Source organism: Melospiza melodia, chromosome 8, assembly GCF_035770615.1.
Source record: "Melospiza melodia melodia isolate bMelMel2 chromosome 8, bMelMel2.pri, whole genome shotgun sequence".
Lineage (NCBI taxonomy): Eukaryota > Metazoa > Chordata > Aves > Passeriformes > Passerellidae > Melospiza > Melospiza melodia.
In genome coordinates, this window is record NC_086201.1 from 18,007,666 (window position 1) to 18,025,125 (window position 17,460).

General features: G+C 37.7%; 1 protein-coding gene across 6 annotated transcripts in view; it reads right to left on the bottom strand.

Moving 5' to 3' along the window:
* The window catches only part of COBLL1 (cordon-bleu WH2 repeat protein like 1), a 73,861-nt gene that overhangs the window by 38,887 nt on the left and 17,514 nt on the right, over positions 1-17,460 (bottom strand). Inside the window, exon 1 of one of the 6 annotated variants that reach the window (XM_063162016.1) lies at positions 13,337-13,466. The exons of 3 other annotated variants lie outside the window; for them this stretch is intronic. Coding sequence is in view for 1 of the 3 variants with exons in the window: in XM_063162019.1 (XP_063018089.1) it covers positions 4,179-4,213 (35 nt within the window). In the remaining 2 variants the exon portion in view is untranslated. Of the gene's footprint in view, positions 1-1,789; positions 2,042-4,178; positions 4,360-13,336; positions 13,467-17,460 lie in introns of those variants that run through there. 2 more of the 6 variants (XM_063162019.1, XM_063162014.1) reach the window with 2 other exon arrangements.

Consider the following 17,460-nt stretch of genomic DNA (forward strand, 5'->3'; position numbering starts at 1 on the left):
AAATGAAGTGGAAAATTAGTTCCAATGACATTACTTCTAAAGAGGTTGAGAACTTAGACTCCTGAAGTAAATAGGGCAACACAAAATACAAGTACAAACCTGGCATGTCCATGTGTTACACAGCTCCACAGAAAGCAGATACTTATATCTATTTTTGCAACCTTTTCTCATAGTAAAAAATGCAAAAAAGTAACCCAGATTTGCTGCCAAAAGAAAGAACAAAAAATCTGAATGGCATTCAAAACCATTAAAACCTTGTATGGCTCAGTTATCCTTTATTATATTTACAATTATGAAAACAGCCTGACAGAAAAGGAGAGCAGGGAAGAGAAAGCAGTAAATCTGTAACAGTAATTGAGTAATATACAACTGGCTGAATAAACAGGAAAAGAAAACAAAGAGCAGCTTGATGTGAAAGGGGGAGCTTAACCTTTGATACACTAATAAATCTGACAAATACTTAAAACTCAAGAAAACGTATGCTACCTCCACTAAAAATAAACCCTCAAATCTTTATCAAGAACTGCTAAAAAGGTTGCTCAAACAGCTGCTTTTCTTCCATGACTAGTAAGAAAGTTCAATTAAGGGATTTCAAATGAAACAAAACATGAATCTGTCCTTCTGGTCGTTACCCCCAGTCATGAAAGCAGGTAAAATGCCACTGTCTTTTCAAAGCCTGCAGATGAAGCACCTAGCTCTGCTTGGGGCTTTTCCAGCTGCTATTCTGAACATCAATAGAAGCACAAATTGTCAATTATCTGAGCTTTGCTGCTGTTGCTTTTTTCTCCTGTTGAAAATAATGTTTTTGAAGTAACACTGGAGGCAGGGACTGGATAGATTCAGAGGCTAGGAAAGGTAAGGAAGAGAAAAGTGGAGCTGCTCAGTTTCACAGCAGCCAGGAAAGAGGCTAATACAGACCCTTCCTTTTTCACTCACAGACATACATGCCTCAAATACAGGTAAGTGGGTGTAGGTGTAGGTGGGTAACAGATGAAGTGCTGCAGGACAGAAGCTAAGAAGCTCTACACTAACAAGGAAGACAAAATCCAACCCCTCTCCTTTTACCTGCTGTAGAAGGCTGGGTTCAACTACAACAGTAGCACTTCCCAGCTGAAAACTCAGACACAGGAACAATAATTGAGAAAGCATAGCAAGGCAACTTTAGAAAGCACTGCAATTTATTTTCATTTTTCCTGCAAATGCTTTGAATAGAACAAGCTTTCTCCCTTTTAGAAAGTTCTTTATTCACCAAAAACTTTCTCTTAGCAGTTATATCTTTTATCCACCTTGAGTTTGGTAACACTTAAAATCTTTTGTACATTCACGTAACCCAAAATTAGGAGAATCTATTAAACTGAAGAACAGAGATGATGTGAAGTATTGGAAGGGAATGGGACACAGGAAAAGTTTCCTATCCTGAGCAAGATTAAATAGAAATATCTCTGTGTGTATGCACTTATACACAGATGCTACAAGACACATGGTGAATGTATAGAGAGTTCCTACACTGACAACCAGGTCTGTCAGCAAATAAAGCACCCTTGCTCATTACAGGAAAGAAAGAGAAAAAAAAAGAGTTCAGTTTAAGCTGAGAAATTGTACAAAACCAAGCATTTTCTTCACTAGATTTCAAGAGAAGCATCTTGGCAGTTAGTATCCAGAAAGGTTTGATGTAATGAGGAAGTTTCTCCCAATATATGAAGACTATAGCTACAGTTCCCCAAACAGAAACACTGAGTCTCTTGGGCCAACATCACTTGCAAAACTAAGAAATGCTTTGAGCACCCACCTGCCACCAGATTTTCCTGCTCATTCTTTACAGCTGCCTCCTCAACATTCACGCTCCTGCCTGCATCTTCCTCAGAAAGCAAAGTGGAAAAACCCTTTACCTTCAGGAACAGGGTCACATTTACTACTTCCCCAATTGCTGCTGGAGCCCCAGCCTCATCTCAGGCACTCTGTGAGGGGCAATGGGTGGTACAAAGCAGAGCCACAAGTCCCATCCCAGCTCCCTGCACAGCATAAACCCCACCAGCAGTTTTCACAGCCACCTCTGCAGCCACTGGCAGCAGGAGCTCCCTCCCCTTTGTCCTACTTTAACTTTACCTCCCTCATTGGTTGGCAGCTCAGGGCCCCAAATGAATGCTCCTATTTTGTCTCCAAACTCATCCCCATCTACACACAAGAGCTGTCATTATCCCCTTTCTCTGCTTATATCTGCACACCCAAAATCCTCTGCATCCACTCCTCACTGGACTCTTGCAACAGGCAAGAGGCAAGGAAGAAAGAAGGTATTTCTTTGAAGAAAGAAGATATTTCTTTGAAGAAACCTGGCTCCCTGCATGATGGTAACACCAAAGCTATTTTGCATAACCACTTCATTAGAAAGCCTCTGCACTTTCTATAAAAATGTACAGGCCTTCAGCATTAAATACAAAGGAGGAAAAAATTCTTATTTATATAATAATGATTATAATCATCATCACTGTGCTCTGGAGAATGTTAAGAAATTTTCCTAATGAATGCTTTGTTCTAACTACGATAATTCATGTCTATGTTCACCCCTGCATCCTTTCCAGCTTTCTCTACCACAGCCAGTTTACAGCCAATATACTTCACTGCTGAGTTTTTAACATGCTAACAGATGACACAGTGCCAGCAGCATACTGACTCCTGCAGGAAGTTCAACTGAGCACTGCTTCTTCAATTCTTTCTTTGTTGCTGTAAGCAAAGTCCATCTTGGCACTGTGCAGTTATTTAGGAATTTAGTCTACTTAGGGTACTACAAAATATTTTAATGCTTTCCATGACAAATAAAATCAGTATACAACATACAAGGAACACACAGAATACACAGCAAGGACTCTATCATAATAAACACTAAAAGAATCAACTTTTACAATGTATTACAAGCAACTAAATTTTAGATCAAAATCTCAAAATCTGATGCAAACCAAAGAAATCAGAAAAGCCTTACAGCCTGCATGAAATAACAGCATTTCTCACTTAAAATAATTTCAAAAACTTCATTTGAGTTTCTAAGCACCAAATATCATTTTAAAATAAAATAGTCAACAGCTTATATACCCAGAAATTTACCACCAAAATTTCAGCAGTCTGCCCACATGGATAAAAACATCTGTACACACCCTCATCTCTTAGCCAGAGACGGGATTTTAAAAACCTTTTGTAGAATTATTATGTACTTTGTCTGAAAAATTACAACAGACATTAATTCTTCTTCCTTCGTACAGGCCTATATTTAAGTTCTGGAAATTTATGTACTGCCCTACACCTGAATTCTGTGTACTGAAGATATATAACTATTGGTAAATATTTTTTCCTCACAGCAGGTATTAGGACAACACAACACAAATATTACTTTGAGGCCATTCTGCTCAGCCTCTGAACAAGGAAAGGGAAATAGAATAGCTAAAATTGATTACACTACTTTTCTGCTCACCTCCAAGATAGCACAGGTGGTTCTTCCCCATTAATATCAGGTGAGTTTCCTTCAATAGCATGTGGAGGTAGAAGGGAGGGAGTGTGAGTGTGAGTGTGCATGGCAAGCTCACTGTGGCTGCTGCTGACATCAGTAAGCCTACCTATTTATAATCCCACCACCTGACCAAACAGCCTGCAGAGTACATCTAGAGATTTGTACAGCCTGTAATCCCAACATATCTACTTCAGCCAATTCAAAAGAGAGCATTAAGTAGCTTTGTTATGTCTTCTGTGGCTTTAGACCATAAAAAGAATCCAATCCTGTTTTCCGCACCCCTTTTATTTGCACAAAATAAGTTTAGTGGGAATTTTTAGAATTAGGACTAGTCCTTCCATCCATGCTTTTCAGCCTTCCCCATGTCTCTGCCTGTGAGATATCCAACTGAACACCTCAGGTAAGCATATTCTAGGGATTAATGGAATATTTAGACAACAGAGACAAATACCCATTTACATCCAGGTAATTTCATCATCAGTACTACCTACAAAATTATTGAAATTTAAGATTTTCATAAATCAATTTCACAAGCCAAGTACAATATTTATGCTATCGCAAAACCAAAAACAACTCAGAAGTGTTTAAAGTAGGATAATTTACAGAAGCTTGACCTCATTGTCAATTAAAACCAGAAGCTGCTTAAAAGCAGCTTAAAAGCAATTCTTGATTCAGTTACCTCTTCCCAAAGTCAGCCCTAATGCATTCAGCCATGGGAGGGCTGCTTGCAGCTGAGTCTGCCCAGGGACTGGAAAGGAATGCAGTCAACAAACTCTTAGGGCAAGTGCTGTCATCACTGGCAACATCCTGCAGGTTTCTATCATTGGCAAATGTTGCTTCCAGATCTGTATCAGGCCACAGTGTGTTTCAAAGTGGCTTGAGTAGTGCTTCAGTGAGAGGAAAACATCTGTGTGAGTGCCTGTGTGCTGAGTAAACAACATTAGTGACAGTTCCTTACCTAACCTTTCCTACCTGAGAAGTCCTATCACCAGCATCCATCCCACATTAATGCCAGACAAAACAGAAATGTAAGTCAGCTTTGCCTAAACATGGGTAAGGTTGAAGGAAACAATTAATCAGTTGTGCTCCAAGTCAAATGCACTCTGCAACCAAACTTCAGTAGTTAACAATAAAAAAATAAAAATCCTTTCACTTGATTGATAAGTTGGAGAGGGCAATAATGCAGATGCAGCCAGGATTGCAGGAAAGCTTTGGTGCACACAGGGTATCAGTGTGGGCTAAAACACCAACATATTGCCTGTGGCTGCTATGTCCCACACAGGACACAGTATTTGAGACACTCACTTGGAAGCTTTAATTACTATCTGGGTCTAAGGGCTACAGCTAGAAATATACAATTAATACTCACAGTAATAAATCCCCTGATTTTTTTTTAGTCCCGCTGTTATCTTGTGGTTATTTTACATGTAGTTTATCTAGTTAGCAAAATGCTCCTTATGGCTTTCGTAGATTAAGCAGTAAATTTATCACTGCTGAAAAATCATAGGGCTCTCATTCAGGGAGTGACCAACAGAATTTAATACTACTGACTACAAGCAAGTGCACAACATCTCAGATAACCTGATAATGGGAAACAGAAAGGTTTCCCATTTCTACAAGTATGTACCTGGCCATTTTCCCTTCATCTGACAGAGGTTACTTTTACCTTTTCCCCATTATCACTCAGCATAGATTCCTTCCTTTTTGGGGTTTTGTTTTTGTCTTTTAAGTTCCCAGAACACTTGTGGAAGGTAAAATTGCAAGAATATTAAAAGATGAAGAAGGAGAAGAGCTTACACAATGTATTAGGAAAAAGAAGAAAGCCACCATGTAAAGGAATGGAATTTAAAAGTTTTGTTAGAATTCGGTTTAGAATTTTAAAGGGCTTCTCATTGTTTTCATAAAACATTTACTTAAATTACAAATCCTGGCATTGCTGTGTAAAAACAATTCCTAAAGAAACATCAAGTGAATAGTATCAACAATGAAAGGCAATTATGTGAATGCACCATAAACTGAAATTTATTTTATTTCTCATGTGTATATTTAAAAGAAGCAGAAGAATCTATGTATGACAGATTCTATTCTATATAGAATCTGTCATTCTATTTTGCTAAATAGAATGACAGTATAGGGCTAAATACAAAACACTTCTCAAAGAGGTCCCTGTACAGGCCACATTTGAGTGGCCTGTACAGATCTTTCATGCTTTTTAATTCATAGAATTGTTTCCACGACCAAAAAGTTAAGACTTGTATGTACTAGTGAGGAAAAGAAACCAAAACTTTCCCACTATTCATTCTTATATCTTTAATACTTCCAGATTCATCTGTCTCTGATTACCCAGAGCATTTAGAACCTTTGCAATAGGGAGAAAAAAAAAAACCCAAACCACAACTCCAGAAGCCCAATGCACTGTTAGAACTCAATGGATGTGTATCAATAATGTGTGTTTGCAAAAGCTTCCCAGAATTATCTGGTTTTAAAAATCCCCAATAGGGATGTATCTCTGAAGCTGGGAACTTTTTGAACCTATTGTCTCTATTGTTATAAACAGAAGACTGCTTTTTAAAACTATCTGATATTTCATCTAACCCTGAAATAGTAATGATTATTTTTTTAAAATAATATCCATGAGAAACTGAAGTCTGAAAGCAGCAAGAATAGCAGGAAGCACGGACTACCAGGGTAAGAATGGCATTTTTCCAGATTAAACTCTTGCTTTATTAAATACTCTGTTTCTTCAGTTGCTTTGTACCTACTGAGTTGACATCTCATCTGTGATGGACCAACACAGTCAAGTCTCCAGGGAAAGGCAAATAGTTTTGTTAAATCAAAAAGAATTGGAAAAGAGAGTATAGACAAGAGGCTTCCAAATGGCTTGGAAACAGACCAAGAACTTCTTTTTCTTATGCAAGTCATACATCAGTGAGGAGAGTTAATTTTAGATTGTATCATCATTCAACAATAAGGGAGACTTAATTTTTTACCATTAGTTAACATTTGGTTTAAGGATTTCATGCATCATCATTAGACAATTCTGCTGCACGTTCTCCTTTCATTTACTTGGAACAGTCAGAACATCACAAATTGGCACCTGGACAAAAGGTAAATGTAAGAACACAATGACATGGTCTCAGCTCTCATGTCCCTTAAGTCATATCTCACCTTTGACCATCTCTATTGATTGTCTCTGAACCTTCTGTTTACTTCATCCCTGTGGATATGGCAGAGACCAGAACCATGCACTGTATTGTCATTAGAGATTTATACACTGGCCAAATCCTGGTTTCCCTTTTGTTCTCTGTTTCTTTGCTAATGTGCATGGCAAACTGATTTGTAGTATGTCTGTATAAAGTGAATTTAATCTCATTTTATTATCCATTTAGTTTTGAAAAACTTTTCTGCAAGTCTTCAGTCATAGCTCCTCTTATTACAATGATTAGTAACTTTCTACTGTCATCAAAGTGTCACCTTACTATTCAGCTGCTTTCCTAGATTATTAACATACTGAACTAGGAGCTCCAGCACAAATCCCTATGGAACTCCAAGATGGCATGGCCTCACCTTCACAGCAGAACATTTCCCACCTCACTGTTCTTATTGGGGCAAATTATATAACCTTGCAAGGTTTACTGTCTTCTGCCAGGTTTGCTTTGTTTCCCAAAAAGCTTTGGGATAGAGACCAGGAGAAGCCTTTTGAAGGACAAGCAGGACTGTACCAGCGGGCTTTTCCTCATACATTTGGTCAGCAAAGCCCTTAGATCGTTTTCCCTTTCCACAGCCTTAAGACATTTACATTGTAGATAGACTGCTACATCAAAGAGTTCCTCATTTTATTCTAACTGTGCTTGCTGCATGAGTCTGCAGAGAAACAGATTTTTATTGTTAAATTCAGCCATCAAATTTAGTTTGTCCCGAATAAGGCAAGAGCCCTCAACAAAGCTGTCCTAGCTGCTGTGCAAATCCAGAACAAAAAAGAGAGTGTCTGCTCAAAAAACACCTGTGGACTAAAGGACAAGCCTGTATTTTGGGCTGCCTGTTGACAGTATTACTTTGATAAATTGGTGCCTGACCTTTTCACTTCTCTACCTCTATTACAACCTTTTATCCTCAATTTAATGTTATAGATCCAACTCACACAAAAGGTAATATGTAAACACTAGCACATTTTTTGACCTTACTGAGTCATTATTTCATCACAGCTGCAAAGGATCCGCCTCACTATTCCAAAATTGTTTCAGTATTCTCTTCTGTGCCAACCCTCTGTCCCACCCTCCCAAGAGCAAGTTCTGCACCTTTTTCCACGGGACCACCACCTTCTTCTCACTTGCATTACACCTACAAACATCCGACAATCAAGAATCCATAATATTTCTTGGTAAGTGCAAGGTAATACATGACAAATTCCCTCATTGTTAAGGTCAAAGAGAATCAGAAATCAAGGGACCTGGGATAGCTTGTGACAATTAAGCTCTACAGAGGAACACAAGGGTTAAGGTAAAAGTTGCAAAAGCTCCAGCATCTGATAAGCAAAATGCTTCAATTCATGCTCACTAGGTCAGAAAATAAGAGCATACTAATAGATGTTATCCAGAAGTTTTGTTCACTTAAAACCAAAAAAGAACTCTAAATTGCAAGACAATTATCAACTTCTGAGTTTTGGTGATTCAGACATACTTGAGAGAACATGACACTAAAATTAAGAGGTCATTAATCACCCAGAAATTATCATTTTGGGAAGTCAGCATCTCCTCCCCCCAGGTACACATGTTACAGAAATGTCTAAGTGAACCAAATACATCATTTAAGGAGTAAATGACATGTTACTACATGTTGCTAGGTAGTACTGACATTGGATTAATAAAAGAAAAGAAGTAAGAGACAACCAGGGTTATAAAGTGGGGGATATTTCTTTCCAATATTTTTCACGTCAATTTGATATAGCTAGGTAACAGATGGTATATTATGTTTTTCCTGCCTTAACACAATTTAAAAACAAGTTACAGATGGCTATAATGAAATCCTCATTAACACACTTATATTTTCACAGTTCAGTATAGCAATAATGAAACTTTCAGGTCTGGAATTTCCTGTTTGTTAATTAGTGGTTAGGTTAATAGCCTGAGGAAGTGCACAACCCAAAAAGTTTCCTGATTTTTTAATCATATAATTACTACATTCATATTTCTGGGAAAGCGCTCATGAGAGATTTAATATCACAGTAAAGCTACCTTTATAGCTTTCCCTTGTTTTGTGAAACAACTGTATTATTTTATTTAGCAGAGCTCGTGGGCAGGAAAGCCATGAACATACTTAATTCAGCTGCTTCTGGGAAGTTTCAGCTTGTTTTTATTTTGAAGATACCAACTTAGAGAATTCTGCCAATACACATTACACCAAACACCCTCTACAGGAAAGCTGGGATCAACAACTATGGATCCATTGCTACAATGTTATTACAAGATTATTGATTAATGCTTAAATAATTACTTATTTTTTAATCCCAGTTTATAATCATCTACCAAAGCTTGAAATATGACATATGGTTAACAGCATACTATGATATCCCTAAATCTCTGATCTAGAGAGAGGAAAAACAAAATAGAACCACCACAAATCTTGCACTCTGGTTACTTCCACAAGTTTAGCTGCTGCCAGCTCTAAGTTGTGTTATTCAACAATATGATTAAAATAGCAGTGAAAGATGTGGAATTCAGCACTGAAACCTCTCTGGATTTCAGTAACCACCCACTAGTTACAAACTGGTACCACTGCCCTCATTACTGCGCTCCTCACCCTGAAAGGCAGAGGCTGCAGCCCAAGCCTTGCCCTGGCCCAGCCACGCCTGCAGGCAGCCCACGCCCACACACGGTGCTGCCCGGGCACAACCAGGGCCCAAAATATTATTGAGTGTTGTTGCTGATTTTTTTTCCTTTTTAACTGCCATCACCAAAAAACCCAATTGAGACACTGTCACACCCTTGTTACCAAGCGCAAATGGAAACAACCATACAGCTCTTTGAAGTGCTAGAGCTTCAAAAGAGGACAGCCACTGCCAAGCCATCATGAAAGCAACATAATGGGGAAAACCTGACTTGTAACTGAAGTTACATAATTAAAAAGAGACAGTGTCCAAATATTTAAAAGTTGTAATGCTAAAAATATTTTTTAAGCCAAGCAAACTCACTTATGACAAAGAATGGCAGGGAAAGAGAATTTGGATTCTCTAAGAAACACATCATCATTATTGTTGTTGTTATTATTATTATTTTGCAGCCCTCCCATTTCTTCAAAACCTATTTTGACATTAAGGAGAACTGAAGCACTGTTATTGTCCTTAAGCAGCAGAAGTAGCAGCCATGTACTGCAAAGACTTTCTGGAACACTAAATGTCACCACTGGCTTCAACAGTCAAGTACAGCCAGAAACCAACTGAAAAAACCCACAGTTTTTTAGAGATCTGAGAACTACAGCTCCAAACAGAGTTACAGTGCTTACTTAAATCACTCCCAGAGGCCTAGAAAGCCAATAAAATATATAACAGACAAAATAAACCTACTGCAATTATTTTCTTCTGGAAAAATCACATCTTTTAATTCAGAAACTTTCAGATCCAGTTTCACATACAAGTTTCCATAACCATATCCATTCCTTGACAGAACAGTCTGTACTGTGACAGATCTTTCTATGGCAGTGAGAAAATCAGATGCAGCTTTAGTAAGAAGTTAAACAAGTTTCTTGTTCTGAATATTTACACACAGTATAATGTGGTTTTTATAAACCTGTAACTCTGGTCAAGTTCAGTAACACTCATCTCCTTCCAAAAGAAAATGTTAAAAAAAATCTCAACGTTTCAATCCTAAACAGCAGTTTGTGAAGCAAGGATATCTTTGCTTCACCCAGCACTCTCTCACTTCATCCTTCAGAACAGTGCATCTGGTGCAACAGTTCTCTTAATATTTTGAGTTTCCGTGCTTATCAGATGACAAAAAGAAAAAAAGAAAAAAAAATTATTATGATATTACAGTTATAAATATTGTCATGCAAGTTCCAGGTACTTCTTCAAAGTGAAGTAAACATAAGACAATGGAAAAAAGTATACCGTTAATTTTACCACAAGGATAAATACTAAAATCTGTATAGAAAATCCTCCCCTTTTTAATAATGACATCAAACAACTCAGATAAGAGTTTTGTTTTACAGAAACTGAAACTCACTTAAAGGAGTGTCTTCATTCCAGAGGGGTAAGAAGTTGTCTGGGGAGCAAAAGTCCATGGCTATCAAGATGGCACATGGGAAGGAACATGCCTCAGGTTCCCTGCTACCCACAAGACAGGAATGAGGAAGAACAATACAATGTTCTTTCTTACTTAACACACACACACATATAACCTTCTTAATTCAGATAAGCATCTGTCTTTGGAATCGGTATCACAGACTGGGAGTGTATCACACCAGCTTCTGGAAGAGGCAGCTAATCAAGCCAAAAAAAAAAAAAAAAACCCAAAAAACACCAAAAAAACCCCAAAAAAAGGAAATATACCTTCCAAAATACAGACTTTATTCTAGATAAAGCAGAGATTACATGGTACCATTACAAAACAATTTAAAATATCTCAAAAGAAGGTCAAATGTAACAGGTCAGTATGATTAAAATCTTCTTTGTACCAAAAAAATTTTAAAAGGCTCATTTGGTTTTCTTTGGTCAAGTCCTAATTCTAGATTAATATTCAGAAGTGCAGGTGCATTCAGTGTCTATTGCATGTGGTTTTGACCCAGCACAGAGTACACCCATCCCAGCCCCGAGCAGCCACAGATTGTCCAGGGGAATGCCATGGGAAATGGGATCAGAAGCTTTAGTAAGGCCCAGGTAACAACATCCACCAGACCTTGTTACAGGAGTACAACAAGCTGGTCTAGCAGAACCCACCTTTCCCAAAACCATGCTGGCTGGGCCAGATCCCCTGGCTGTCCTGTACATGCCACATAGTATCACTCCAGATAATCTGCTCCAAACCTTCCCTCACTGCATGGCGTGTTCAGCTCATCACACAGTGCCGTTCTGCCTCTGCAGTATGCTCAGTCTAATGACATAGAAATGCTTAACAAAATTTTGCATACTAACAAATTCCAAATTCTTAAAAAGCTCTTCACATAATTTATGAATATATTTACTCACTAGCAGTAATAGGCCCCTTATACCACAGCAAGTTCACCAGTGTTTCTAGGAGTCTTGTATTGATGCGCTGCTAGAAAAGCATTACCTTATTATGGCTACAGTCACAGAACATTTGGTCTGCTTTATCTCCATTATCTAGTTTTAAACTCAGGAATACAATATCCCAAGTTTTTATGACTCAGTGTTTTATTGTAGCCCTGTAAACATTGCAAGCCTCCAGCAGAAAGGCAAACAGTTACAGTAAGTGACTATTTCTGGCAATATTTTTTCCTATAAAACATCAAACAGTCCAAGCTGGAGACAGCATAACCCAGAATTCAAGGAAACTGCATATCCCAGAATTCAAGGAACAGAATGTATAAAAAATATTTTTCCTTGGATTTTTTGATGTTCTCCTTTCCCCTTGTTGGCTGTGTGTACAATCCAAAATGTATCTTTTCATAAAGGTTCCCAGAGACAAAGTTTCAGAGGTGAGCTCTTGTGGCTGTTTTCTAAATTTTATTTTAAAGAAAGACATAAACAGAAGTACCCATCAAAAGGATATGTCAGGGCTTACAGCACAGTCATGAATTTCACTTTCTCAACAGCAAGCAGCAATTTTCTTTCCTAGTGAAAAGCCACTAGAAACACTCACAGGCCTTTACTTAAAAAGCTGAAGACTAATGAGAATTTGATACAAGTATACAAGTTTTGAAATACATTTTCTTAGGTCTTTTGTGATCTATGGTATTGAAGGAAACATTTGCCAGGCAAAATTCTAATACAGGAAGGACTCAAGTGAGGAACCTGTGATACAAAAGAACGTACATTTATGTGTACATTTCCATAGTCTGTCTTTTGTTTTAAGGAGTAATCAGAATTGTCCATGACTTATACCTGAGTCATTTTAAAAACAAAACCCAAAATCTAAAGTACAATTAACTTGTTCCTTCCATTGCAATTTAGAGCAGCCTGAAGGATTTCTGCAATAACTAACTTCAATCACAGACACTTAAGTTTACACACTACCACTACCTCAGAAGCCTGATGTGCAGTAGAAAGACCAAACAAGTTCCCTAAATAAAGACAAGTAATCAGAAACTTCTCTGTCCCTGTTACTCACATCCACTTGGTTGTTCCTATGTGGAAATCCAGACTTACCAAAATGTGTATTTAACTGCAAGTATTATAGTACTCAAAACTGTTTGACAAAAATACAGTTTTTAACTGTTTCTTTGTAAGCTTTTTGTTCATTATCTTGCTTGGATACATACTGCATTTATAATAAAAATAATAAATAAAAAAGCATAAGCCTGCTTGACAAAGAATGAAATCATCCTGACAACACTGGAAGAAGAAAAATAATGAGAGATAAAAATGCAGTTAAGACTTTCCAGCTTTTAATTCAAAACTTTCCAACAAATAATACAACTACAAGTATGGACTATAGCATCACATATTTCCACTGCTGGTTTTAAGATTCTGCAAGAACTCAGATACCACGTTCATACAGCTCTACTTACAATTTACACACAAAATATGTTAATTTGGAAAAAGAAGCACCCAGTTTCCAAAAAAGACCAAGCATAACTTTTGTAATTAGAAGACAAATGTAAATGCAAGCACCTGCTTATCAGAAAAGCCGAGACACATTAAGTACATAGCTTGATACTTACCATGCTCTCACATTTTTCGTTTCTATTACTGGAAAATACAAAGTGAGGACGCTGAAGCCCAGAGGTGCCTCAGTTACGCCTGCTGAGGCTTGGCTAGCCCAGACTTGATGTGTCCCTTAGTCACTGCCCTGCCGGCGCACGGAGTGAGCAGCTCTGGGGCAGGCAGGGAGCCCGGGCACCGCGCGCGTGGGAAGCGCCTCTCCTTGAAACAAACACTTGTGCAGCGAGAAAACACTGACAGCATGGTCAAAGTGCTACAACAAAAACTCTCACAACACTGAGAGCACTGACTCCAATACATATCCAAATGCTAGGGAGTGGCAGGCCAGCCTTTGGGGTGTGGGGGAGAGGTGGTGGGCAGTGGCCATAAGCCCAGGGAATGCTGCCAAGGCCACGCTGAGCAGGGATGTTACTGCACCCACCTGGGCTGAAGGGCTGTTCTGCTGTCCCCTGCCAGAATAACAGTAAGAAAATACAGACAGGTAAAACCCTGACTTTCATTCAGAGAGGTTACTAAACCTAAACTGGCTGTGAAGAAAGTAAGCTTTTCCTCTCCAAGATATGCCAAGCAGGTGCAGTGCTGAAAAGTTACTTCCTATGTGCTTGCTTGTTGTGAAATATCTTCCACATCATATTACTTTCTATATATGAAAACCAGTCTTAAACATCCAAGTACTTATCCCACCAAGATTTGAGCAACTCTGTAAAATGGTGCAAGGCAAAGCACTACTACTTCAAAGCATAATGCTGCTTTTAAAAACAAAGTCTCCCCCACATCTTCCAGTTTAAGTCAACAAAAATGCAGACGTCTTGAATACAAAATAAAATCAACTACTTCCATAAGCAGTGTTGTGTCTACCTAGACAACCTAATTTTAAAGTTAAACCATCTGCCAAGAAAACTGACTACCTGGAAATAAAATATTTGCATATGTAGCATTGCTGGAACTGAATGAGACCAATTATCATAGTCCTTCAAGTTACTGCTGAGAAGTGACACATTTGCTTCCAGCTCCAGAGTGATCTTTCCTTTCCAATGACCAAACCAGGCATTGCTTAGTGATTTGATCCAGGAGGTGAATGAACTGGTATTGCTCAGAAATTCTCTTTCTGGTTCTTAATCTAAGCAGGTTTCAGCAAGGACAAATAATGCTAAAGATAGGCCACAAAAAGTGCTGTACTGTCCTGGTTAGACAGGTCTGCAGCCAGGAGCACAGACATTTTATAAGTTCACAAGTAACTTTCCCGCTGGGGATGAGGCAACAGAAGCCGGCTACTTTAATAGAAGCCATGAAAAAGAAAGCCACAGGGTGGCACTGCAAGCAGGCTGTATTTTGAAACTACTTGGCTGTTAATTCTTTTCCAGACAAATCAGAGCATATCTAATCCCATCTGTATAAAACAGAAGCGGTTCTGTAGTTTTTCTTCAAACTATGTATTTTCCAGCAACAAATATCCCTAGAATATAAATCACATCATAAAAGAGGCAAAAGAGGCACTTACTTCAGAAAGATCAAGGTATTTAATATATTAATAAAATGGTATTTAAGAGTATCAACACAAGAATGCTATTGTAAAGACAGGCTAGGAATTTATACCTATTTTGGGTTCGTCAGTTCATTCTGAAACAATTCAAGCAAAAAAATGTTTCCAAAGCATGTGCATTTTCACACAAAAGCTGAAAAATTTTTTTCATACCATGACTTTTTATGAAGGCTGAGATGGCAAAATCTCAAACAGATCTCTCTCTGAAAGGAAGGACAGTATTAACTTTAAGAAAAAAATCTTAAGACAGCATTCAATGCTATCATATGCTTTTAAAGCACTTTCCTTCTCATATATAAAAGAATCAGACTTCATTTCATCCAAGCTTAATTACTTACTACAATAGTATTTCAAAGCTAAACTTAGATGTCTATTTAATCTGCTTTGTTGGCTTCTTTGCTCCCAAATTTCAAATCCCTGCCATTTGAATTAAAGCAGAAACATTAGCAAAAAGTGCTATTCCTCTTTATTTAGTGAACTAACCAATTTTCAAAGGAGAGCTGGAGGTCATCCAGGATCACAAGTTACTTCCTACTTTCTAAAACAAAAAGTCCCTTCAAGGTATAAATTTGATATTTCAGTAGATTCTGAACTAACAGACACAATATGACTATGCACAACCATTTTGGTTGCTGAAGTCCTAGATCAATTTAAGTTTTCAGTTTGAAAGTACAATCTGTAACAAAAATAAAACCACAAATATTGTATTTTTGTTTAGTTGCACCATAATATAAATTAGAACACCAATTCATCTGCTATGATTTTTCTTATTCCAGAGAACAAGAATTCTAAAAAAAATAGCAAGATTTAATTTTCTCACCTCAGACAGAAGTTCAAGAGGGGACTGGCAGTTATTCCAACTGCCAAGACATTCTTTCTGCTGGGAGATTGCTCCCTGTATTTTTAAAACTGTTTGTATATGGAGATTAGTTTGCTATTAGATAGCATAACAATAATATATGGGCAAAGTAATATGCCAATATAGCTGTGACTTTAACATTAGATAAGGCAGATGATTATGTAATTGTACAGATTGCCAAAGCTATATAAATTTGATTTGAGCACGTTTGCCTACTTTGCGGACTCATACTAAAGCACTCGGCATGCTAATAAAGGGTTTCTGCCTGACAAAGACTAAATTAAAAAGTTAGTGACCTGGAAAAAATAAATTAATTTTGGTACCAAAACATCAGTGCCTGGTGTCAATATTGCTTAAAAATCATGTATTTAATACAAAAGCAATTAAGGCACCTCCCTCTCAAAAAAAAACCAAACCCAAAACAAAACAAAAAACACCAAAAAACCAAAATAAACAACCAGCCAACCACAAAACTCAAGGGAAAATTCTTACTACTATCAAGATTTGTCTGTTATTATTTCCTTGCTTGGAATGGGAGAGCAAAGGTTTCTGTTGAATTGTTGGTGTGCAGACACTGAGTAACTGTACTTCAACACTTCATACAATAACTTCCCAGTTCATCAGTTCAACATCAACTATGATGCTGTTTACATATAACACTGCAAGGTCATGTGCTGAATGCAACTAATGGAAGCAAACTTCACCAACTCCAAAAAAAGTAACTATTTAAGCAAAAAATAGACACACCAGATGCAATCTAATATGATTCCAACAGACTACTCTGTGCCCCTCTATTGACACTTATACCACGATTAATACAGCTAAATGAAAGTGGACAAATTTGGGAAGTAGGTACATGGTTCATCAAGGCCATATCCTTAAAAGTACGAACTTTGAGGAAGCTGTGTCTTAGAAGACATATGGAAGTAACCAGCATGTCTTTTGTTTGAATTATGTTTTCTTCTGCTTTTCCTTATTTAAGGCATATTAGTGCTCATAGTTAATTTGTACATATTTTTCATAGCTTTGGAATAATGTTTCTGGACAGCAGAAACTAGCCAATGCATTAAGCTTTCCAAATTGGACATTAGTAACTGGAATAGTCTTTGGTCTCTGATGTGCCATTACAGAATTTTCAGATCTAGATAACAGGTCACACTCACATACAATCCCACCAAGGGAAAAAATAAAAAACAAATAGCCAAATTTTGACTCATAAAATCAAATACCAAAGAAAGGATTCTACCAATCCTAGTCCTGGCTCACCCAATGTGGAACAAAAAAAACAAACGAATATGATCTATGTTTTCACATCTTGTGTATCTCAGAACTTCAAAGTTATTTATTTACGCAGATGACTAAATACTTCCATTCCATTTTCAACTATCCTTGAACAGAAGTATTTGTTCAAGAACATAAAGGACAGAAAATAAATGGCTGTATAGCTCTTGTCACTGCAATGCCAAACATTTATGTCCAGTTCTTAAAAACTGCAGCATCACACAATTTAACTCTTCCTAAATCAATATTTAGTCCAAATTTCTGCATAACCCACAAGACTTTAGATAGAAGAAATTTTAAAAAGCCGAACAAACCCTACACACAACTATTCCTAGCTAGCACTGTGAGGCACATTCTTACATTCCCATGGAAAGTTAGCAGGATGAGGAGCAGGGCTCCATGCTCCCTTGAGGCCAGGCACAACTGAACTACTGGACAAA